At 33.1% G+C, this 24,264-nt stretch overlaps 2 protein-coding genes across 3 annotated transcripts; one reads left to right on the top strand and one right to left on the bottom strand.

Moving 5' to 3' along the window:
• Nucleotides 1-471: 471 nt before the first annotated feature.
• Nucleotides 472-24,228, bottom strand: LOC140063176 (vacuolar protein sorting-associated protein 45-like). 2 transcript variants are annotated; one of them, XM_072109652.1, is made up of 16 exons: nt 22,930-24,228; nt 21,310-21,444; nt 20,846-20,906; nt 18,462-18,541; nt 18,024-18,092; nt 17,481-17,618; nt 16,511-16,621; nt 15,629-15,763; nt 15,337-15,447; nt 14,701-14,868; nt 12,627-12,785; nt 11,559-11,666; nt 9,848-9,969; nt 8,784-8,915; nt 7,538-7,595; nt 472-489 (listed from the first exon to the last, which is right to left on the bottom strand). In XM_072109652.1, exons 1-15 carry the CDS (start codon nt 23,020-23,022, stop codon nt 7,553-7,555), a joined length of 1,665 nt encoding a protein of 554 aa, XP_071965753.1. In that variant the 5' UTR covers nt 23,023-24,228; the 3' UTR covers nt 472-489; nt 7,538-7,552. The 2 variants fall into 2 exon arrangements, with proteins under 2 accessions (XP_071965753.1, XP_071965752.1); XM_072109651.1 differs by lacking the exon at nt 472-489 and having other exon boundaries at nt 6,875-7,595.
• On the top strand, nt 5,318-6,743 carry LOC140061995 (uncharacterized). Its single transcript, XM_072108035.1, has 2 exons — nt 5,318-5,917; nt 6,311-6,743. The coding sequence occupies exons 1-2, from the start codon at nt 5,318-5,320 to the stop codon at nt 6,533-6,535; spliced, it is 825 nt and encodes a 274-aa protein (XP_071964136.1). The 3' UTR covers nt 6,536-6,743.
• Nucleotides 24,229-24,264: the final 36 nt, after the last annotated feature.

Below are 24,264 nucleotides of genomic sequence, written 5' to 3'. Positions count from 1 at the left end.
GCCGCCATTTTGTGTTAATCACCAATGTTGTTGTCATAGGCCTATCATTGTATGTGATTTCAATCAACGTCATAACTTGTACATGTTTTAATAAGAAATTTGATCCATTTTTTAAAAATGGCGGCCATTTTGAAATTCAAAATGTCAGAATACTAATGAATATAGGTTTATAATAATTCTTATATAGCAGAGAACCCATATGAACTTAAAATATTATTCATAATGGGTGTTACTTTGTCCAATATGGTACATTTATTGGATATTTTACGTATTGGCGGCCATCTTGGATTTGACACCCTTAAGCTTTTTAAAAAAAATGGCAACATATTTTTTTCATTACTTTACATCCTAAAGACACTAAATCAGCTGGAATTTTGCTTTTAACAAAAAAATGACACGAAATTACATAGTGGCCTACACTATTATTTGAGATGGGCTACGGCATAATTTAAATTTTATCGCTGGCAACGCTGGTTTGAAATCTTTAGGCTAGAGAGGAAATGTAAAAAAGAGAGAAACCATGTCACACATGTGTAATAATGGATGGAGAAACATCAAAATGCTAAAACTAACCAGTAATTCTGTGCTTTTACCAATTTGCAATTTGCTATCATATTTTTTAACAACTTTCTTTATTACGTGTACGGGGACAGAATCGCTTCATTTTGTAAAATAAATTAATTAGGCCCAGGTGTTTTCTTCTTTGCTAGCCTAGGCTAGAATCGGTGTGTGACCAAAACGGCCGCCGACTGAAACGGCCGCCAACATTTTCTATGAGACGCCAATACCGCCGCAGCTACAACAAGCCAATGCAGTATTATAAACGTACAGTACAGTAGTAAAGCCTATGAAACCACGATGGAGGAACAAATAAATGAAACCAAGCAATATATGTTTGAGAATAAAATCAAAGAATAAACATATTTTTTAGTTAACTTTTTATTAAAATAATGTTTATTATAATAATTCACCATTCTAAATTTATTTAACGTATTCAAACAAATACTGTATTTTGTCCAATTTCAATTCTTTTCCTTACACTTTTACTGTATAGGCCTACATTTAACTAGATTTGAACTCGTCACTTTGACGAGTTCGGGTTATCCGCGCAAACGCAACATGCACATACTTAACCATATGAACCTCGACAATTATTATGCCATCCTATGACATGAAATAAATATGTTTACAGTGCTGAATTGTACCTATTATGTAGCATACAGCATATTACAGTATTTACAGAATAAACTGTATGTTATATACAGTGTAGCATAGACGAAACGAGACCCATCTTTTAAATCCAATTATTAACACGATGAAGTCATCAAATTGACATTTAGAGATAACAATTTTAGAAGATAATTATCTAAATAATTACATTAATACAAATTTGATGAATTTTGGGCACGTAAAAGTGAGATGCGCTCTCGTTTAAACGCAATGAACTTTTACGCAAGAGATGAAAATACGACTTTTTTTATTCAACTGACCATATGATGACGTCACAACATCTGATTGGCAAAATATTCACATGAATTCGTATCTACAATCCAATAGCTTCCAGAAAACGTTTTATTCATGATTATCACTTTTTATTCTGACGAGCTATAACAGATTGAAATTTACTGTAAAGATGAAATAAGATGACCCACTTTATTTACATTTTTAGACACGATGACGTCATAAAAATTAAAATATTTTTAACTCATGGGAAAGATAGTTGATTGACCTAGACAGTATTAAAATATCTGAGGAAATGGAATACGTATAAGCGAGATGCGCTCTATTTAATGTGATGAGCAATAACGAAAGAGTAAAAAATCCTATATTTTACATTCGTGTGGCCATATGATGACGTCATAACATCCGAGGGGTAAAGATTCTGCATGAATTCATATCTACAACATATCTGCTTACATATCAAATAAAAAAAATTGGGGGTCATGGATGATCCTGAGGAGCTATAATAGATTAAAAATAGGCATAATTTGGACAATATTGTGTAACTTTTTCAACTAAAAGCGCGAAAATGGTATAAATCAACGTGTTCGTATGACGTCATTTAAATTTGAAATGATGTCAATCTTTTTTAAAATGACTAGGAAAGGCTGCAAAATTACAATTCATGAGAAAAAAACATGATTTTCGTACTCCGTGCGCACCATATGCGTACATTTTTTGGCGCGCGCGGGAATTTTTGACATGCTCAAAATGTCATGATCAGCGTAGAAAGTTGATTAGAAATTAATTTTGGCCATTTTGAAACTTTAAATGCGCGCGTAACTTCTTGTAAAACATGCCATTTTTAATCCATAGAAAATTGACCCATGATATGAATTATAATTTTATTAAGTTTCATGAAACAATATTTGTTGGTTCTAAAGTTATGATGAGTTATAAAAATTCATAAAATCGCGCGTAACTTACGCAACGCGGATCTGACATCGTCCAAAAGCTTGGCTGCACATCTACACTTCAATGTCAATCTTTTTACCAAGTTATACAAAGTTATGTTTACAAGCAATAGAGATATGCTGGTCACAAAAATCCGGGAAAGTAAGAAGAATAACAAAGAAGATGAAAAAAAAAGATATTTACAATCACATGGGTTATCCTGCAACTAAGTTGCGGATAACCAAAAAATATATAAAAAAGCCAACTATGTTTACACAATATTCATTATTATACGATAAACATAATAATACATAAATAATTAAAAACATCTATCTGTTAATATTTATTAAGTCATATACGTCTAAAGTCATTTCAATCTGAAAAAAGGTAAAACAATTGTATTAAACCACTCGTCGTTTTGATTACACGTTGTATGACAAACGGCACACGCGGCGTTTCATACATTCAATTGTGTTTTAATTGGTGTGTCCTGCAGTCTGATCTCCACCAACTTGATAGGACATGGTAAATGCAGTTCCTCCCAGAAAAGAGTGAGCTTCTCAAAATAACAAGGAATAAGAAGAAGAAAGTAGAACAGAAATACACCCTATGTGAAAGCGAAATAAAGAGTGTTGATGTTGCTAAATACCTTGGCGTCAACATCCCAAGATATGAAGTGGAACTCCCATGTGGATGCCATAACTTCCAAGGCAGACAATGCACTCAACTTTTTGAGAAGAAACGTGTATGTCAGGAACAAACGGATAAAAGGCCTTGCATATAAATGTTGTCTATTAGAGTATTCTAACACCGTATGGGACCCATATAATTCCAATTTAATTGGTAAACTTGAATTGGTACAGAGAAGAGTGGCTAGATTTGCCTGCAACAACTATAAGCGCACGTCAAGTGTAACCGAAATGATAAAGGTCCTTGGTTGGGAAACCTTGGAAGAGAGGAGGAGGATAGCTCGACTGCTAATGTTCCATAAGATACACTACTGTAGCAGCCGATATGAAACTGGTCATGAGAAACACCTGTAGACCCAGTTGGAGAGAGAACAGTCAATCATACCATATTCCTCACTCAACAGTGAATTACTTTAGGTATTCATTCTTTCCACGCACTGCCATCGACTGGAATCATCTACCAGATAAGGTTGTAAATTGTACTTTTATTCTGGAATTCAAAACCCATATTGTCCAAACTTAATTAATAGGGTACCCCTTGTCACAACTTACTCTCTGGGGGTCTCTGTCTTGGTGACAGCTCACTGGGCACCTGGATGGCTGAGGTGGGGTAAATGGGTATCCGGCTACTTTATTCTGCCTCCTAGGTAGCAGCCCAGAAAAGTGATAGCGGTTGGCACGGACGGTAGACTTCCATAGTGTTTGATGTTGGGTACAGTTTACTCTATTTTACCTTTTACTTAAAATAATTAATTATAAATAAATAAGAGAGTCAGTTTCTCTCTGTAAAAGAATAAATAAATAGAATAATACCACACAATCAAATACAGTAGAGCTAGCAAAACAGAGTTGGAGGAGCAGAGTCTTCACACCTGAAGTTGGCTCCAAATACGAAGAAGAAGAAGTTCAAATCTAGTTGTTTTTTTATCTTGTGAACAAATAATATTGATTTTATATAAATTCAAACAAGTTGATGTCAAAGGAATAAATCTACATTTCTAATTTATAAGGTATTTTCCTTATTTGATTATTTAAATAATTTAATACTACTTGGAAATTTTTTGTTTCAAATTGGGAGCTCGTCCAGGAAAAGTAATATCTATTTTATTATTATTGTGTGTGGTTATTATTACCTCCGCCAAGGAGGTTATGTTTTCACCCCTGTATGTTTGTGTGTGTGTGACTTTGTGTGTGTTTGTGTGTGTGTCTGTGAACAGCCTGGAGGCCACAGTTTTTATCCGATTCTCACCAAATTTGGCAACAATGATCTATGCCCCAAAAGCTCAGACGAGTTCTTTGAGGGGAAAAGGTCATAGGTCAAGGTCACAACTAACAAAAAACTATTTTACTGCCTAGAGACCACAGTTTTTATCCGATTCTCACCAAACTTAGCCACAATGATCAATGACACATCATATAATTGTGGTTAAATTTTGAAGGGTCAGGGTCAAAGATCAAGGTCCACTAAAAACAAAAACAAATAAAAAAATAATAATAAAAAAAAAAAACCTCAGTGGGACTAGAACCAGCGATCTCAACTGTGAGAGGCTGGATACATAACCATTACACCACACTGTCATCCACAACTTTGTAGTGTGCAGTTAACATATTTACACTTAGAACTAATAAAAAAAAATATTTTAAAAAAATATTCAGGGGGAATTTTACAGTAGGCGGAGGTTTGTACTCTCGGAGTACCCTCTAGTTGCTACTATTATTTTAATTAGAGTATTCTAATAAGTAGTTTATTAATTTATTTATAAGTATAGTTAAACCTCCCGTAACCGGCCACCCTCAGGACCGGGAAAAGTGGCTGCTTACAGGAGGTGACTGCTTACGGGAGGTTCTTCCCATTTTTTTTTCGCTGTTCATATTTTATTGATTATGATTAGGTGGTTTAGTATTAACATGACTTTCATATTAGCTGGACTATCAGTGAAAACAGCAGTGGACATTCCAAGAGATTTTGAACTCTCTGAAGGAGATGACACAATAAGTTTTATATTCAAACAGGTGGAAGAGCTTCATCAACACTTCTTTCCACACATAGTGGATTATTGTATTATTATAAATGTAGCTAGACTGTCGGTAAACTTAGAGTATTCTCTGCCCGAACAAACAAAGGAAAAGACGAAGACCCATCATGTATGGAGAACACAAGCAAAGGCTCTTATTGGGGAGTCAGAAAAAAAGGTTTCTTAAGCCGAGAAGAAAAGGCGTTGGATGTTGAATTGATGACCTGTGGCGGGAAAACCTTCAGCCTCAGCAAAAGATTGCATATGGAGGTAGTGTATGGCTCTACTCTTATAGGGGAAGAATTGTTTCACCTATTCTTTTCCATCAAACAAAAGACAGGGGAGACACCATCACATTATCTCAGACGGCTGCAGGATTCCCTACGACATATTCTGGAAAAGGGAGGTATTTCAGAAGACAAGATGAATGCGGCAATACTGAAACAGTTCATAAGGGTCAGTGTGGAAGGCACTTGGCAGCGAAGGAAACGCAATTCATTGAATTGTGTCGTCGTTGCTAGAGAGATAAAAACTGGCAAGATAATGGACTATGAGATCCTCAGTAGGCATTGCAAAGGATGTCGGATATGGGAAAAAGAGGACAACACATCACCTAGATACATACGTTGGAAGGCAAACCACAAATGCAAAATAAATCATATCGGTTCAGCTGGAAGTATGGAACCAGCTGGGGCACGCCGCATATGGGGCAGAAGCATGGCAACCCGAAAACTAAAGTACACTTCATATATTGGTGATGGGGACACAAAGTCATTTTCATCAGTTGTTAAAGACCAGCCTTATGGGACAACACCAATAGTAATAAAGGAATGCGTCGGTCATATTCAAAAGCGTGTGGGCGGAAGAATTCGAAAGCTGAAACAAAAACTTGCCAAAACAAAACTGAGTGATGGTGGTGGGATATGTAGAAAGGGGAGGTTCACCCAGCAGAAAGTTGACACACTACAGAACTATTTCAGCATTGCGATATGAGGAAACAAAGGCGACAGAGCTGGCATGAAACGCAACATCTGGGCATTATTGTACCACGTGGTGTCAACAAAGAAAAACCTTGTCACCATAAGTGCCCAACAGTAACGAGTCCTTCAATGGCACAATTTGGCAACGGGTTCCGAAGGAAGTGTATGTGGGTGCTATGGTCATGGATATTGGTGTGGCAAGTATAGTTATTTATTCAATGATGGCATGCAGGGATTACTTGCAGTACTTACAAGGCAAAACATTTGCCCTGGTAAATATACCACAAATGCTCTCAACGTGATCGACAAATCAAGAATAAGCTGTGCCGACCGACAAATGCTGGAGTCAACACGCAAACGAAGGAAGACAATAAGAAGGATAAAAAAGGGTTATGAAGACAAACATGAACAGCAAGGGTGTAATCTACGAATCAGGCTTGGGGGATTAATTACATGAAAGGTGATTAGCTACAATAAAGGCGCAATTGAATTAAGGACAGAAAAATGTATGAACTTTCGCATTTGTAAATTTAGATAAGTTTAACACAAGATTTCCTGTGTTTCAAATTTTCAATGTTTTTTCAGATTTTGAAAAAATGTAGAAGTAGAACTACACCCCCTACAAACTTGAAAATTGGCAGAAATGCTCCTTAGAGTTTGCTCTATTTAATGACTCCAAAATAAATAATATAGGTAGTACCAGACTTTTCACATGACATTTCAGGAGATTTTGGTTTTCACAATATGAGATATTTGTCAATAGTAAATCACATACCCCCCTAAATAATATATAATGTAGGCCATTGGATAGATCTTGGGAAGAGCTTTAATTTGACATCTCAATCAACTATGTATGATAGTTGGTTAAAGCGCTACATTATTTTGAAAATTATGCAATCAACGCTAATTAATTATGCAAATTAGCTAGTTAATATTTATTTTTAAATGAAAATGCATCAAAGATTCAGTATACCTGTATTTGATTTGCCTTTGGGGTCAAGGCCAAAGGTCATTCCAGTATGGCATCTAAAATATGCTAATTATCTTTTAATCCATTTGGTATTTTGTATAAGAATTTGTACAAATTTAAAGAATAATGCAATTGAGTTGTATTATGGGTCAAAGTTAAATTTCATCTAATTATGCCATATAAAATATGCTATATATCTCTCAAAACATCAGGTATTTTGAACAAGAATGTATTTAATAGAAATATAAATATGGCTGCCATTTTACAATCACCCCAATTATCTCTTAAACCATAACAAATTTGGTATAAGAATGTATTGAACACAAATATACACATGACCACAAAGATTCAGAAAATTATAATGGAATTGCATTCTGCATCAACTCTATCTTGAATTTATCAGAGCATAGAATTTATTTTGCACTATGGCTACAATGCAGTATTAATTACTGTAGTTTTTGTACATTTGTATGTCTATACAATATTTACATTTTGCTTCTGGCTTCAGTACATTCCTTGCTGACCAAGTGAAACCTCTTCCATAAACCTGAAAGTACAATTTTTAGTTAATAGTACCAACAACATTTAATAGTATACAAATAATGAATGTTTATTAATTGTAAAGGAAGTTAATGAGTTAAAATATTGATTGAATGTTGGGTTGAAAGTTGAGTAAGGCTATCAACAAATGAAAATATTCTCTCCATTCAACAAAATACAAAGCATTCATTATTTGTTTTACAAAAATATTCAATTACTCTGTTTTGAATCAAATGTCAAAGGGCCTGTTTCTGCTGAGCAGGAATAATCGGTTATTAATCGATTATTTTTGTAACCAATTATTTTGAAAAATGACTGATTAAAAAATAACCGATTAAAACATTCAATCCGATTATTGCGGAGCAGTTTTTAGCTGCAACACAAATAGTGATTATTGACCACATTTTTACTTGTAGTTAACTCGTGAGTATGGCAATCCTCTCACTCACAAAGCATGTTTATTTGCGCGATCGACGATCAGCAGAACGACAATGTGGACCACGATGAGGGATAACATGTGATTGTTATTATTTTGTGGGGGAGAATTATACCAAGAGACTCTAGGGGAATAAAAAGGATTCTGCGTTAACTTTTGGAGTATACCGTTACATGCCACAAGTCCAGGCTACGATGTTTCGCATGTCTTTTTTTAGGCCTGTCGTTTTCGGTAGAGATCTGTAGCCTAGCTAGTACAGTAGTACCAACAGCGAAACAAACTTGCTCGCCGACATGCCCTTATTAATATATAACATCATTATTCTGTTTTATGTGGTAGTAGGCCTAAATCTTTATTGGGTTATAGTCAATTGACTATGGGTTTACATTAATAATATAGCTTTTACGGAAGGGTTCAATTTTTAATCCTACATGCGATAGGTTTAGGCAGCAATAGGAATAATGGATGTAAACAAACTCATCAGTCTTCTATAATTTAAACTGCGTTGTGGGTAATGATGACAAGATTTTTAAAAAGCGATTATCAGATAACCGATTAAGGTCGGAGAAAATGTTCAGTTACAACGCGGAAAATTCTGTTGTTTGTGGTAATGTACTTCGGAATAATCGATTATTTGGATTTTTTCAGCAGAAACAGACCATAAGACAGCGACACTGGGAGTAAATAGTGCACAACACAAAATCAAACAATCAAAAAATGACAAGGACACACTAAAACAATGTGGTATACAATACTTACGATGTTGAGTTATGTATACAGGTGCCAGCTAATACAATGCGAACTCCAGGTGTCGTTTTATTCAAAGTATAAACAGCAAATGCCTCCTCGTATGTGATACCACCTACCATAAACACTACAACATCCTGAGGTCTATGAAAATTATCAGTTAAACGTATATTTTATCCATCACAGATTTTTAAATGAAATTAGGTTTATAATTTTTTTAGAACAACTTACTTTTTTGTTTGATCAATTATATATTTAAATTGTAAGTTTCTGCGGATAATACCCTACCTATGCACCAAAATGGATTATGTGAAGGCTTTCTATTTTTGGGACAAACCAAATTCCTCTTAAATTTAAAGATATTTCCATATCTTACAATGGTGATATTATTGAACGAGTTGAGTCTATTTTAGGGTCACATTTTTGATCAGCAATTAAACTGGAATGATCATATAAACAAGATATCCTCAAATGTTACTCAAATTGTTTACAAGTACTCATGAATAGACTAGATAGAATTTTGCTTTTGTTGATATTAAGACTTTCAATTAATTTTATTTTAAATAACCTTGGCTGGAGACGACTCAATGTACATTGGAATGAAAAATTACTATTAATGACTTTTAAATGTTAATAATACTACCCACTACGAAGGCAAAGCCATAACGATTTAGTTGTCCCCACCTGGAATATTTGTCAAGGAAATTAAAACTTTTACTTATCCTTCATCTAAAAGCTGGAATGAACTTTTGAATGAATATGTCATCAAATACAATTAATACGCAACATTTAAACTAAGTTTTCTTTTCTAAAATTGATTTCTATTTTTAATGTATATTTTCTCTATTTATAATTTTGATTATTCTTTGTCTTTACTTTGTTATGTTTATGATATTTCCAATTACTGTACCACTTTGAAAATCAGTGCACTAGTACTGAAAGTGCCTGCAGAATAAAGAAAGAATAAATAAATAAAATGGAGCATTCTGCATGACAATCTCTCAGGTGGAATGAGAATGACGAGCAGACTAAATATTGAACACATACAGTAGTATTACCATTTATCGTATACTCACCTATCTCTCAGCTGTTTTGTACCCAAATAAGGGAATGCTGCTTCTTTTAACTTTCCTTTTACTAATTGATCAACAGTTTCTTGTAGTAATGGTGTATGCTGTGTGTAAATGTTCTCGACACCCTAAATATAAAATATATAAATAAAATCAACAAATGAAGAAAGAACTAGATCACAGCAGCATGTGTACTAATTCCTAATTGGACGAATTGGACTTCAAATCTAGTATTTATCTTACAATTACTAATCATTTTAAAAGTAATATATTATTAAAGTTAGAGCATTTTTTGTTGGTAATTTTTGAAATTTCTGTATACCGTAACTTTTAAGCTTTGTAATGTTGATGTATGTATAGTTATGACATTTCATATTGCTATTCTAAATGTGAATAATGCTTCTACTTGTATTTATATATAATAATAAACACATTGGGCAGAACATTAATTCTATACATTATGTTTTTATAATTGTACTGTATCTAAATGTAAAGCAATCAATTCCAGCATTGGCTGCTGATTGCTATTTTAATACCATAACAAAATAAATAAATAAAAACTTAAATATTGATTAACTTAAGTGAAATACTTAGCATTTAAGGGAAATATCTAAGTGTGACTGGCAAATAATATAGCCATTGGTGTAAAGTACAATTGCAAAGGGATGTAGAGTCAAGGCTGGTTTCCTGTCGACGTAAGAAGTCGAATTTTGTAACGATTCTTGCGTTTCATACGTTTCTTACGTCTCTTACGAAAGTTGAGAAAAAATTGACGTCGTTGACGTTAGTCAAGATCGTGTCGGGCCGCAGAAAAACATCTGTAGTTATGCTGCTCCCGAAAGTTGAAATTTTAGCTGTGAAACACACGTCGTATGCTTACGTCGATTTTAGTGTTGTTACGAAAGTTGAAATTTTTTTCTTACGTCGGTCAGATTTATGACGTATTTGAAACAACATCAACACATTACGTCATAACTCTTGTCGCTCATTGGTTGCTTGTTACGATTGCGCTTACGTCTCTTGCGAAAGTTGACTTCAAGTCAACTTTCGTAAGAGACGTAAGAAACGTGACGCAAGGGCGTTCATTCAAGTGTAAGATCAAAAATCCCGGTTTCCTGTAAAATCGGAAGAAAACGTCGTAACGCAACAATTGTTAGGTCATCGGTTTCCTGTAAAATCGTTTGTCGTTACCATTTTTCTTACGTTGCGTCGATTTTGTAAATTTTCGATCGTAATCGGTTTCCTGTAAAATCCGCATTTCTTACGACAAATCGACGTAGTCGCAACAAAAGTGATGTTCTTACGTCGACAGGAAACCAGCCTTCAATGTCAATCTTCATAAGACCTATCTCCACATAGTTTATTTGTTTTAGAATAGTCCAGATTTGAGAAAAATTCGTGTTAAAATCTACTTAATGAGTCCAGATAAGCAAAAGAAACAACAAAAACATTTTATACTTTATACGATTTATTTACAAAGTGTGTTTACTAGGATGTATTCGCGATTTGGCAGAAAACTCATGACGTACATTTTGCGATGCACCTGTGACGTCACAGCAATTTACGGTGACAGTTCTGAAATTCTATGTACATCCATACATTGTTAAAATATGGTCCTCGGTCAAGTTGTCCTTTAATCAGAAGAATCCTACAAACATCATAGGACATATACCAGTACGCATAAACTTTCATTCATATGAAGCATGTAAAAACTTACTTTCATTCCCTGGAAGAATTTCTTTGTCATTGTAATAGCACCTTTCTGACCAAAGAGATCACTTCCTCTCATTCTTGATCCACCAAAGTCCATGATTGAACGAAGCATCTGCATTAAGTAATAAAATAAGAAAGTAGTAATAGACATACCACTATTGCCTACTATTTTAAGTTATGATACATACACTACAGTTATTAAAAACACCCCTCAGCCACATTAAAGAGGCAGTCGATATTTTTCTTAAGCAACATCTTTTCACTTCTTATTTTGGTAGAATAGGACAGATGCCTTTTTCACTCAAACTCCTGCGAATTCAGTTTGGAACTTCAAATTGGTGGAGAACGGAGCAGTGTAAATGGTTCCTCTTCTTCATTTCATTTTTAGGATATTTAATGAATCATTTTTGTGTGTCAAGCGCTTAGAAACATTGTATTAGGCGCTATATGAGACTACCATTATTATAATTATTCAGTTGTTGCATGTGAGTATAATCATGCTGATAAAATGGAGTCAATTTCATGCAACAATAAGTGATGAATTTGATCCCTGATTTAAATTTAAATAACAACAAAATGACTCGATTTTGTAAATAATTATTGTATTTATGCGTTGGATATTGCATGAGTTGAAAAATTGGCTGCTCTATTTTTAATGAGGCAAAGCCGAGTTCAACGTAGATTTTTTTATCCAATGAAATATTCTATCCATTCAATGAATACAAAACATTCATTATTTGTTTTAGAACACACCTACTTGTATTCAATTTATCCATCATGAATGATTGACGAATGCTAGGTCGGGGAGTGAGCCATTAAAAAAGACAGTGCTCCAAATCTGGATGTGGAGGAACAAGTTGATGTTCGAATACGACCAGTCAAAAACGTTGTGTTGAAAAAATTCTCAAAATGTTTACAAAAAGCTGAACGATGCCAATTTATAGTTAGATAGGGCAAATTCATTCATTGACATGTAATGTATAATTAATCAAATTAATCAGGTTAAGCATAGAGATATTATACTCACTATAATATCTCTATGGGTAAAGTAAAGAAGTAATATGTGTCTTACACCCTTGTTCTTTTCACTGATGCCTCTTTTATTCAACGTCTGCAGAAGACCAACATAGTCATTGTTACTATGTTTCTCGTGTCTAAGTCCATATAACGCAACCAATCTGCAAGCATCAATTTCTCTCACCTTTTCATTCATGATCAATGCACGTATCCTCTAGACACAAAGACAAAATCATTTTTAATATTTTACTTTAATTAATTCATAAATCATTTTATACTATAATATAATACTATACTAAAAATTACTGATATGAAATTTACATTTTTGGAATTTTTTAAAGTTTTATATTTTATTAATTTTAAAATTTTAAAATTTTTTTTAAATTGGTTTTAACTTTTTTGACTACAAAAAGTTGACTATGTTTACTTTAATTGATATGTTATACAAAAAGTTGATTGTATTATACAACTAGATTGTAGAGGGCTTATTGAATACAGCTGCATTAATAAGACAATCAGATTTGCCAGTTTGAAGTTATTCAAATAATAACTTCTTTTCTGAATTACAGTCTTTGTTAGGAAGGTAACAACAGACTTAGCTATACACTGTACAGATAAATTAAAATGTTGTAAATACAGAGTATGTTTTTTAATACACAAAAGACAAATATTGGGCATTTTCTAGTAAATGTAATAAATCATTTCTCTCACAATACCGTTTTTCAATACCATTATAAACACATTTTATTAGTTAAATATACTGTACACAGTATATTGAGTACAGAAGATATTTCTGAACAAAATACAGTATATTATTCAATTGTTGGTTTCTCATTTTTTACAACTAGCAATGGTTTTACTAATGTAATTTACTTTGTTTATGTCTTAGAATTATTTCTATTATAGAAAGTGTCATTCAGTATAAACACTAAATAAATATATTAAGAGCTGTAATTGCATTTGAGTTTATAGCATTTAAACTATTCCATAGCTTTGCACCAGAATACGAGAAATGTTTTTTTTATACTCAGTGTTTGCCTTATGTAAACTTAGAATATCTTTTGATCTAGTATTATATGTTTGTTTGCATTCATAGGATCTGTTTCTTAAGTAGGATGGTGTTAAGTTAGGAAGGATCTAAATCTCCCTACTCCAATCCAGGAGTTCTTCTACTCATGTGTAGATATCTACTACGTCATCATATATATATTGTATTTTAGTTGCGGTCCGGCCATGTAGTATTTACTCGCACATCGCTATTTTATACCATATTACTTAAATATATCGCTTTCCCAGACCATCTTCCTCAGCTATATAGGCTAATACACATGAAATTAAGTGTACCAAACATTTGCAGCAGTAGAAAAAATAGTATTAGATATCATAATTGGGTTATGTTTATGCTGTAGGAAAAAGGAGAATCATCATAAACGAATACTAATCATGCCTAGGCGTACTATTCCGCAATCCACTATGCAGCCGTATATACCTGCCCTGACGGATGACAAATAATAAATATATTATTTGTCATCCTTCAGGGCAGGTATTGTATGATTCCACTGTAACATAGCCGTATACCTGTCCTGACGGCTGACAAAATAAGTGGAATCATACCTGCCCTGAATGGCAAAAAATATATTTATATATCTAATACTATTTTTTTCTGCTGCTGCAAATGTTTGGTACACTTAATTTCATGTGTATTAGCCTATATAGCTGAGGAAGATGGTCTGGGAAAGCGATATATATTTAAGTAATATGGTATAAAATAGCGATGTGCGAGTAAATACTACATGGCCGGACCGCAACTAAAATACGATATATATATGATGACGTAGTAGATATCTACACATGCGTAGACGAACTCCTGGATTGGAGTAGGGAGATTTAGATCCTTCCGTTAAGTTATTCATTATTTTATACCTTGTTAGTGCTTTGTTGTAATATTGTTTTTGGTCAAATGTTTGCTTTCGTCAAAATAGGGTAGCAATTTCACCAATTACTGTATAATATCTCTCTGACGCAAAGCTGTAATGTTGAGACATTCTCATCCATACTGTACTTCCATTCTGGTACACATGATGTGTTGACCTAAAGTTTATTCGCCATATTGATATTAAACTACATACCTTTAATGCCTCATTGTGATCTGATTGACAAACCAAGTCTTGTTCAACCTCCGACACCTCCATTAAGTTATACTTGCTGACAAGCCTCGACAATTCACCAACAACAGTCACATGTTTAGCAACAGCACCAGACATTTTCTTAAATTGTGGGTAGTTTTCAACAAAAGCCTAAGAAAAACAAAAAATTGTATATATCATAAATTGAATTGAACATGATAAGCTCATTCATGCAATAATTTTATTTATTTATTATTTTTATTTATTCAATTTCTGCCATGTACATAACAAAGAAGACAAAACACCTATGCTAGTTGGTCAACCCAGAACAGAGAAAAATAAATAAATTACGTTCTACAATAAAAGCATCGACAAGAAAGCGACCAACTACACACATTTTCAATATCAAAATTATTTTAAAAATAAATATTGAGATAATTAAGTAATTTGGTTTTAAAAGAACTAACAGAAATATTTAAGTTGCGGATTTCACTGGGTAAGTTATTCCAAATTCTGGTAACACGTGGGATATATGATTGAAAAGAAGATTCAGTTCTGCAGCAATATCACCAATTACTGTATAATATCTTTAATTATGTTTATTTCAACACAATGTTTAACTGTTTATACAATACTCACTTTCATATCAGCAATAGATTCTATCTTTTTGTTGCTCTGTGATTTTGCTTGGAATTCATCCATCAATTCTTTAATATTTGATCCAATTTCACCAAAATTGTTATACAGATTCTGTTGTTATACATAGAAAATATTAATAATCAGTAAAGTAAAAACATAAGCCTCAAACTTAGGTGTAATTTAGTGCAAAACTGTCAATGCAATTCCAGTTGAACAATGTATACAGTTTTAATTGGTGTTTTAAATGTAAATAACTTAAATAAAAAATGAAAAATTAAAGAAATATAATCACATTTGCATAAAATTCGTCATGTTCTGAAGACAAAACTACTTCCTGTAGGTCACTTGAAATGCCAGGAACTTTTGAAAGGTCAATACGATTGTTTCTAATGGTCAGTAATTCATGAACCATCGCTTGGTATGTCCACTATGGATATAAAAACAAAATTAACTATTTTAATACAAAGATAAAAGTGAATGTTATATTAAAATAACATGATCAAAATGATTTAAAAGGAATTAAATGTAAAAAGCAAAAGAAAAAAATATTTGATTACATAAAATTAAACACATAATGACCAAACAATACACATTTTTAAAATATTAGAATATTTATGTACTGTAAGACCTTATAATTAGATGATGCTATACAATAAGGAATAAAATAGAGAATAAAATGTGTAGCAAAATACACCCTATATTCAAAAATATTATTACAAATTAACTTTTTCATGATAATGTATTAACCGATTCTCCCTGATAAGCGATTCACCCTGATAAGCGCTTTCACTTAAAGCCTTTTTGAAATTGTTTAATTTGAGTAAATATATCAAATTCCTATTGATTATGCCTAATATTCTAATACCATAGGAAGGTAATTTTCCAATTGTAACTATTGGTCAAATAAATATTTTTTTTTTTTTTTTTTATTATCTAATAGCTAATTTACACAGACGAGCTGTAATGGCAAGTGAAAAACAAATGGAATCCATGTTATTTTTCTCAGGATAGACACAGATTGTATGTGCGGATACGGTTTCCTTTTTCCTGCTTACCGTTACACCTCGTCTATGTAAATTTGCCTTTACAAAGAGCTATGTACAAATAAATAAATTTAAAATTGTTCTTGGTAAAGATTTAAATTTAATTTCAGATTTAGATAACATTATCATACCTGATTAAGTAAAGGAGTAACAGGGTCATCTCTTCTATCAACTATCAGAAGTAGTGGTGGTACATCAGTCCTCCTGAAGTCAAATAAACCCGCATCTTTTGAGATCACTTGCTGTAAACAAATATACCTAATATATAAGATTTGGTGTTTTTTTCAAAATTGTATCTTGTAATAGTTATTAATTTTAATAATGTCAACTTGTTCTCTTCAAAGCTTTGGTCATCCTTTCATATAGGATCTTTAAATTTGATTGGATACCACAGTGCAAACAGGATGTGAATAGATAAAAATAATATAGCTCTTGCATAAGTGAACTTTTATTTGCTCAGCCATGGCCGCTCCTATGGTATATTGCAGTTTAATAAATGCTTTTAAATTTTAGTAGTTCCTAATCTGAAAAGACTAGGACATCTACATGGTGGAAGAGCTAATTAATGATTCCTTTGCAATAAAATATTCACTTATACCAGATTACATCCGAGAAAGTTGACCAATCACAAACTGTCTTTTATTACATCTATAAAGGTCGAATAACAAAATGAGGGCGAATAACAAAATGAGGGCGCTATGTATGCATAGTTTAAATAGTTTAGTTGAACTATTCCTTCAAGCGAATTACATGGTGCAGCATGTAAAATGTTGTCTTGTGATGATGTGGGCTAATATTCAAGAGTTTGAGTCCCAGTAGATGACCTTTATTTATTTATTGCCAAACGTGAGTTGTCACGCGCAAATTATACAGTCAATATCTAACTCTTCAAGAATTTGCTGGATTTTATATGTTTAATAACAGCGATATGATAATCACTTGAAAATTACTCATTCAATATCATCGTATTCGAGCACATATACAATTTACGATCCTCATAGCAGTGATGCAGTTTCAACCAGTCACGTTCACGTATTTACATAGGTTATGTAACACAGTCAGTTATTACTTCATATCATTAGAACAAATTAATAAACTTACTTTAACATTATCAGCAAGTCGCTTGGCCATTTCTGATGAATTCTGGTAGCGAATCATTGGGCACTTTTTAAGCGATAATAAGATAGCGGTGAGTCCAGAGCATGCACGGTTTAATGATTTGGGAAACCAACTTATTCCCTGTCAAATGTAGCAACATTTATAATCAATTATATAATGAAAAATAATGAAATCTTTAGAAAACAATCAAATCAACTGTGGATGTGTATATATATGTTATATTGATCAAGATATAGCTAAATTTGTATTAAATAAATAAATGCTAATAAAAATTTATGCTTAATACAAAAGTATAATAAGGTGGAGTGGAGTCTACGTAGAAAATGTCATGCTAAACTAAAGGTTTTTTTAAATCACTAAATCACTCCTAGTGCTATTGGTTTTTTTTTATAAAACAACCTAAAAACAGAATTTCCACAATTCCGAATTCCAAAAAATCTATTCAGTTACTACAAAAAAAAACCACAACTTATTTCAATAATATGCTTAGCAGTCTTTTAGCTGAAAAGATGTAAATGTACATACCCTATAGACTGCATTTAAATTGAGTGTGCACACATGAGGGCTTACTGCTATGTAGTCTCCATAGAATTCCTATAATAAAAACAAATTATAGATACAAAATATTAATAAAACAGTTTAAAAGAGACTAATTGATGTCGTTTCTAAAGCCTTGTCTACACTATTAAACTTAAAAATGTGATGTGCCCATATATGGACATGATGTCATTTCACTACCATGTTTGGGCATATCACTACCATATTTAGGTACATCACACTTTTTTATCAAACTAGTTTGATAGTGTAGACAGAGCTTAAAGGTAGTAAAGTTTTCTAAATAGAGTAACACACATTAGTAGTTAATTGTATATGGTGCTCAGAGGGCATTTTAAGTATAAGTACCACACATTAGTTTTTAGTTACTTTAATTTATTTTAATGTCATTAACCTCCAAATTCTTACTTGAACTTCCCTGACTACCTCTTGTTCATCTGCTTCTGCTAACACCTTGACATCACTCTTACTAACAACATTGCTGAAATCTTGAGAAAAACAAACAAATCATATAGGCTATAATTTCTATAATAACTTTTCACAAATTCCCAAACCAAATTGATTAAAATGGACATGACTTTTAAAAATGATGCTTTCTATTAGGTTTTGCTAGTATAAAAACCTGTGTATAATTCATTAAAAAAAATGATTACAGAAAAACAAATTATTATCTCTTCTTGCAATTTAGTTTGTTGTCTATAAAACAGAAAGAAATTTAATTTGTTTGTCATATCATATTAAGTCAAGAACTGCTGGTCAATTAAATAGAAAATTGTAATGTAAGCTGATTTGATTAAATAGTCAATGTATCTGGTTTTTTCTTATCCCTTACAACCAGACATATATGGCGAGTAGGCATTTCCAAAAATGTTTAACCTCTCCATAGCAAGTCAGAATATTATAGGCCATATTATATTTATATATGTATACTGTACTGTATTTTTACTCAAACATTTTAAATGGTTAAAAATATAAATATTATTCATTTTATCATAAAATACTGCTGATATGTCTGTTCAATGGTAAAAACTTGAACTGATGCGATTTAACTTGAACTGATGCGATTTAACTTGAACTGACGCGATTTAACTTGAACTGACGCGATTTAACTTGAACTGACGCGATTTTACTTGAACTGACGCGATTTAATTTGAACTAATGCGATTTAACATGAACTGATGTGATTTAACTTGAACTGATGCGATTTAACTTCAACTGATGCGATTTAACTTCAACTGACTCAATTTAACTTGAACTGACGCGATTTAACTTGAACTGACGCGATTTTACTTGAACTGACACGCTACAACGTGACGGAGCACAATTAACACCTTTTAGCCTATGTCTTTGGCGAGATATTTTGGTTTTGCGGCCTAGCGATGATATTTAATCAAGGTAAAGTGCATATTACCCCACGATATTTTGGTCCAACTTTTCATTTTTATATAAAGAACACATTAATAGATTGACCTAGGCCTAAATTTGTTATTTTTAAGGTGTCGGAGTGAAAAGTGATTTCTAGCTGTTTTTTTTACATTCACCCGGTGGCCTATTATGATTCATTTGAATTTCAAGGTCATTGAAGTACCGACCTTTTGGAAATTCTAAAATCAAACATTTTTATGAAATATTACTTAAAATTGCCTACATAATTGCATACTTTTTGAAAAAAGTCTGTATGCAAATTTTATAGGAGTATTTGTTTTGTTATGAAATGGGGTTTTTTTTAGCACAAAGAAAAATGCATATTTCGTGTAAGTTTAGTTTTTACAGAATTATACTCATGAGTTAATTTTAGCTGTCGTGTAAGGTTAACGTCCTATTCCATACGTTTTTTAGATCTAATTTATGGTCACAAACTAAATTTAATGTAAAATAAATACTATATTAAATTTTTATTATTACTATTGCTATAACTTTTTTTCATCTTTAAACAAATAAAAAATAAAAAATAAGTTAATTCTAATAATCTAATCGGCCCACTATAAATCCCAACATGCATTACGTGCAGATTGATATTTCCGTGTTTTTTCTGTCACCAACTTTTCAATCGATCATTAGGCCAAAACAAATGGAAGACTTCCCCAATCTGTATTAATGGATGTTAATGTTACTGCTGTTTAACAGCGCGGCCTACAAAACTAAGTCTAGCTACTCTAGACCTATAGACCGTCCACGAGAGGACATTCACTGCGAGCAAGTTAGGTAGTGCATTTTTTCTCTCTTTTTATCATGATTTACCATAAAGCGTACATTTAAAGATGTCCCCCAAAATCATGAAAAATTAAGTCAGACTTTGAATAGGTTAGTTTTAATAAAATTAATCACTTCTGTAGAAAGAAAAAAAAAAGTTTTTACTTATAATAAAATGACGTAATAAATGGTTAATTAATTCAACCAAAAATCCATTGGCTGGCAGTCAATTTTACTACTGTAAAACCAGAAACTTTCGCCAAGCCATAAACTTTCGCGAATTTCAATCATTCGCGAAAGTTTCATGCCGCGAATAATTTTCATGAAGTACTGTATTGAGTATGCAAAATACAGTAGATCTACAAGCACTTTTCATTACATTTCATTACACGCGCACCTATACTGACAGTGACAAACCTGGTTTAATGTTTTTAAAAGTAATATCTGCATTATTTTCACAAAATGTAAACAATTTTAGGGAATAGGTCTTTAAATACAGTAAAATCACTGTTCTAATAAGAATGTTGTATAAAATAGCATTTTATGTACAATTCAGAACATCTTTGAAATAAAATAATACCTTTAAAAAACACACTTACAAATAAAATATACCTGATACTTTGGATTTCGCAATTCATTTGCAAGAAGTTCAATGTTTTCCTAGAAGAAAAGAAATTTAACATTAGTTTGGCAGGAGGAGATGGAACTCAAAAGGGCGAAAATTTAGTTGTAGTTTGGCCTATACTCACAGATTATTTTGAAGGGAAATTTAAGGTGGGATTATACAGTCATCACTTAGTTTATTATACTTTCTTAACAAAACAAATTGTAGTAGGACAAATTTAACACAAATCTCTAGATAAATCTAGACAATACTATTTTTATAAACTGTTTGAATATATTTATTAAGTCATATTGGGAGGAGGGGATTGGTACTGTAATATACTTAAGGGACAAAATATAGTTTCATCTAATACAATAACTACAGATCATTTAAAAGGCTTATCAGTCTGTGTACTTTGTTTACACATTTAAATTTAAATAGTTTGAGGTTGAAGATTACCTTTGTAGGACGAATGAACACAATGCATCTTAGATGTCTCATCGCTTCACGAGAGTTTGTGTTCAACAACTCAAACAAGTACACCTCTTTCTGTAGAATTTCAGATTGTGCATATACCATACTCACAAAACTGATCTGAGAAAAAAGAAAATGTTTAAAAACGCACAATGTAGCTGGCACGAACAACACTTTGCTCACTAAAAAAAATGCCACAAACTGTCTGACGCATACGAGTGTGTTCAAACAATTTGATTGGATAACTACTTACTATAATATACTACACTATAAGGCTTATTAATGTACATGCGCAGTAGACATTTTTAGTGAGTTGTTAGCTCACGTTCGGCAAACACTGTGAGGAAAATGAGACATGTGACAACAAATATTAAACACAATAGATATCTTCCTCACTGATGGAATGTGTCGCCAATTCCTCCCGAATTGTCCGGCGGCAAAGAATATCACAAGAATGTGTAATCCAAGATTTTTGCATTGGAAATTTGAATAGCTTTTAAATAAGCAAAGAAAGAATTGATTTAAATAGATATTATGATAATATATTTTGCAATTATATAAAATTTCATAGAAAATATAACCAATAACTAGGTAGGCCTAGGTAGTTACTAGTCTAGGGGGAACAGACGATCGGGACCACGGACGATGGGGCCCAGAAAACGTCCAGTGTTTTCAGAACCACGTTGGGCCCGATCATGTTACCAGTTGGTCCCGATCGTCTTAGCGTTGGGCCCGATAGTCTTTTATGTTATATAAAATAATGTGTCACATTTCATCATTTTTCATTCCTACTAGTGCTAGTGTCAACGTGCTTTTCTTTTCCTTTGGTTATTCTGTATAGTATTTTAAACTTGTAACATTTTCCCCATTGTAGCCTATAGGCCTACTACAGCATCCCCTCTTAGTCTTACGATTGAGAATCATTATGATGAATGTAAAGCAGAAACGGTGTTGAACACGTCGGTTCCTACTTGTGATGACACGCAAGTTTGTTCTTAATGCGCACTTTGCGTCGATCTGGAAACCAATTCCAGCTCTTAAAATATTTCCCGGGCCAAATTTGACAGAATATATTCAAATTATGATTTGACAAAAAGCTGAAGAGAACGAACAATAGGAATCAGCATTCTGCACATTCTGGTTAATATTAATCGATCGTTTCCTGCAACATATCATCTGTTCCATAATTCCGAATAACATAATTATGCCATTACTGTATGTCAACGTTCACAAAGAAAAAAGCCATTCGAAATAAAGATTGAAATAAAAAATAGTCGCTCCAAAATTACAAGTTGCCCATTGACAATATTAAAACAGGTGTTGGCCTAGCCTATGGCATGTTTTTATTATGTTTACTGACACTGTCAAAAAACATGTTTAATGAAGTTCCAGTTCCAGACGATCGGGCCCAACGCTGAAGAAGATCGGCAGCACGTTTTCTGGGCCCGATCGTCTTGGGCTCGATCGTCCGTAGTCCCGATCGTCTGTTTCCCCTAGACTAGTAACTACCTAGGCTAGCTAGCCAAGCCTATCTAGCCTATCCCGGCCTAGCTAGGCCTAGGCCTAGGCTAGGAAGGGCGGCCTATCACCCTTCTTCGAACTCACGGTTTCTTTGTCCATAAGCAAGACTTTCATACCAGGACCACTTTCTTCTATCATTTTGGCAATATACTGCTTTACTGCTAAAACAACATTCATGTTTATGTATTTCTGTCAAGCAACAATAGAAGAAATGTGATCCAGAATGCAATTATCTAGACTTGCTAAGTCTGTACTGTATTTATTTATTGTATATTCTTTGACTCAAGTAATACACGTATGAAACGCCATATGTGCAAAAATATTTATATTTTTACTAATATCTGATATTCTTTGCTAATATTAATACAAAACTTCGTCTGGAGCCCAGACCAGCAATTATCTAAGTGACTATTATTACCCCACAATAAAAAAAAATTGATATTAAATAAACATTTTTCTACAGAAATAAATATACTATAAACGCCAAATAAAATGAACAATGAAATCATATTTCCAGGGATTGTAAATAGCATGTTAGTGTTAACTAATTAATTAAACTATCTTAAAATGTCATTGTTTCTTGATGCGATTAGTCAAACTAGGATTGCTAATTTCTGTACGTACTTCAAAACAGGGTATTAGAAGTTAACATTGTTCCACCAACAACTTAGTTACATGGTATGGCCGAGTATCCTGTTGAACGAAAGCACTGGTTCTGGTGATTTCAACTATACCTACAGTATTGGATGCAAAAAGGCATGCAGCCTTACGTGTGACCGAGTTATTAAATCATGTAGAAGTGGGGGGGGGGGGGGGGGAATCGGAAATGTTGGGGATAGCCTACTGTCTGGGGAAACTCACACGATAAAGTTGCTGTCGATGGTATTTCCGTATATCCCAAAGGGTAGGCCTAATAATAGTTACAATGCATGATTAAATCTTGTATGGCCCAACAACCCAACGGGCATTTTTGGGTTACTGTCTGGGGCAACTTACAGGATAAAGTTGCTGTCAATGGTACTTTTGTGCATCCCAATGTTCTTCGTCATCGTCATCATTCATATAAACTCAACCACGAACGAGCGCAATTTCAGTGTCAACTTCGCGATCAGCCTCTGTAGTATCACCACGACAGTCATTATCAAAGTCACTACCATCATCAACATCAACGTCTTTGCGACAAAGATCAGCATCGTCATCATCAAAATGTGTTCATATTAACCAGATACATACTATTCAAGGGTTATCACCCTTGAAGAGGCCTTCTCCATAACGACGTCACCAGCAAGGAACATCCTCATCCACCACGATGGTGATGGACGAAGCTGTCAGATTTTGGAATAGTCCAAGAGGAAATCGCACGCTAAATTTTCCATCGTTAGACCAATTGACCCAGTACCCCTTCTGTAGTGTCGCGTT

Source organism: Antedon mediterranea, chromosome 11 (genome assembly GCF_964355755.1).
Source record: "Antedon mediterranea chromosome 11, ecAntMedi1.1, whole genome shotgun sequence".
NCBI lineage: Eukaryota > Metazoa > Echinodermata > Crinoidea > Comatulida > Antedonidae > Antedon > Antedon mediterranea.
This window is presented reverse-complemented; position numbering and strand designations above follow the sequence as displayed.

What these genes read in the sequence shown, in the direction of transcription:
- LOC140063176 (XM_072109652.1), bottom strand. Translation starts at nt 23,022, where the DNA reads ATGAATGTTGTTTTAGCAGTAAAGCAGTATATTGCCAAAATGATAGAA. An exon ending in AGGTAGTCAGGGAAGTTCAA is followed by an intron (nt 18,093 to 18,461) that starts GTAAGAATTTGG and finishes TTTTTATTATAG; the next exon opens with GAATTCTATGGAGACTACAT. An exon ending in TCAGTGAAAAGAACAAGGGT is followed by an intron (nt 11,667 to 12,626) that starts GTAAGACACATA and finishes TACTTAATGCAG; the next exon opens with ATGCTTCGTTCAATCATGGA.
- LOC140061995 (XM_072108035.1), top strand. Translation starts at nt 5,318, where the DNA reads ATGACCTGTGGCGGGAAAACCTTCAGCCTCAGCAAAAGATTGCATATG. An exon ending in CTTATGGGACAACACCAATA is followed by an intron (nt 5,918 to 6,310) that starts GTAATAAAGGAA and finishes GATGGCATGCAG; the next exon opens with GGATTACTTGCAGTACTTAC.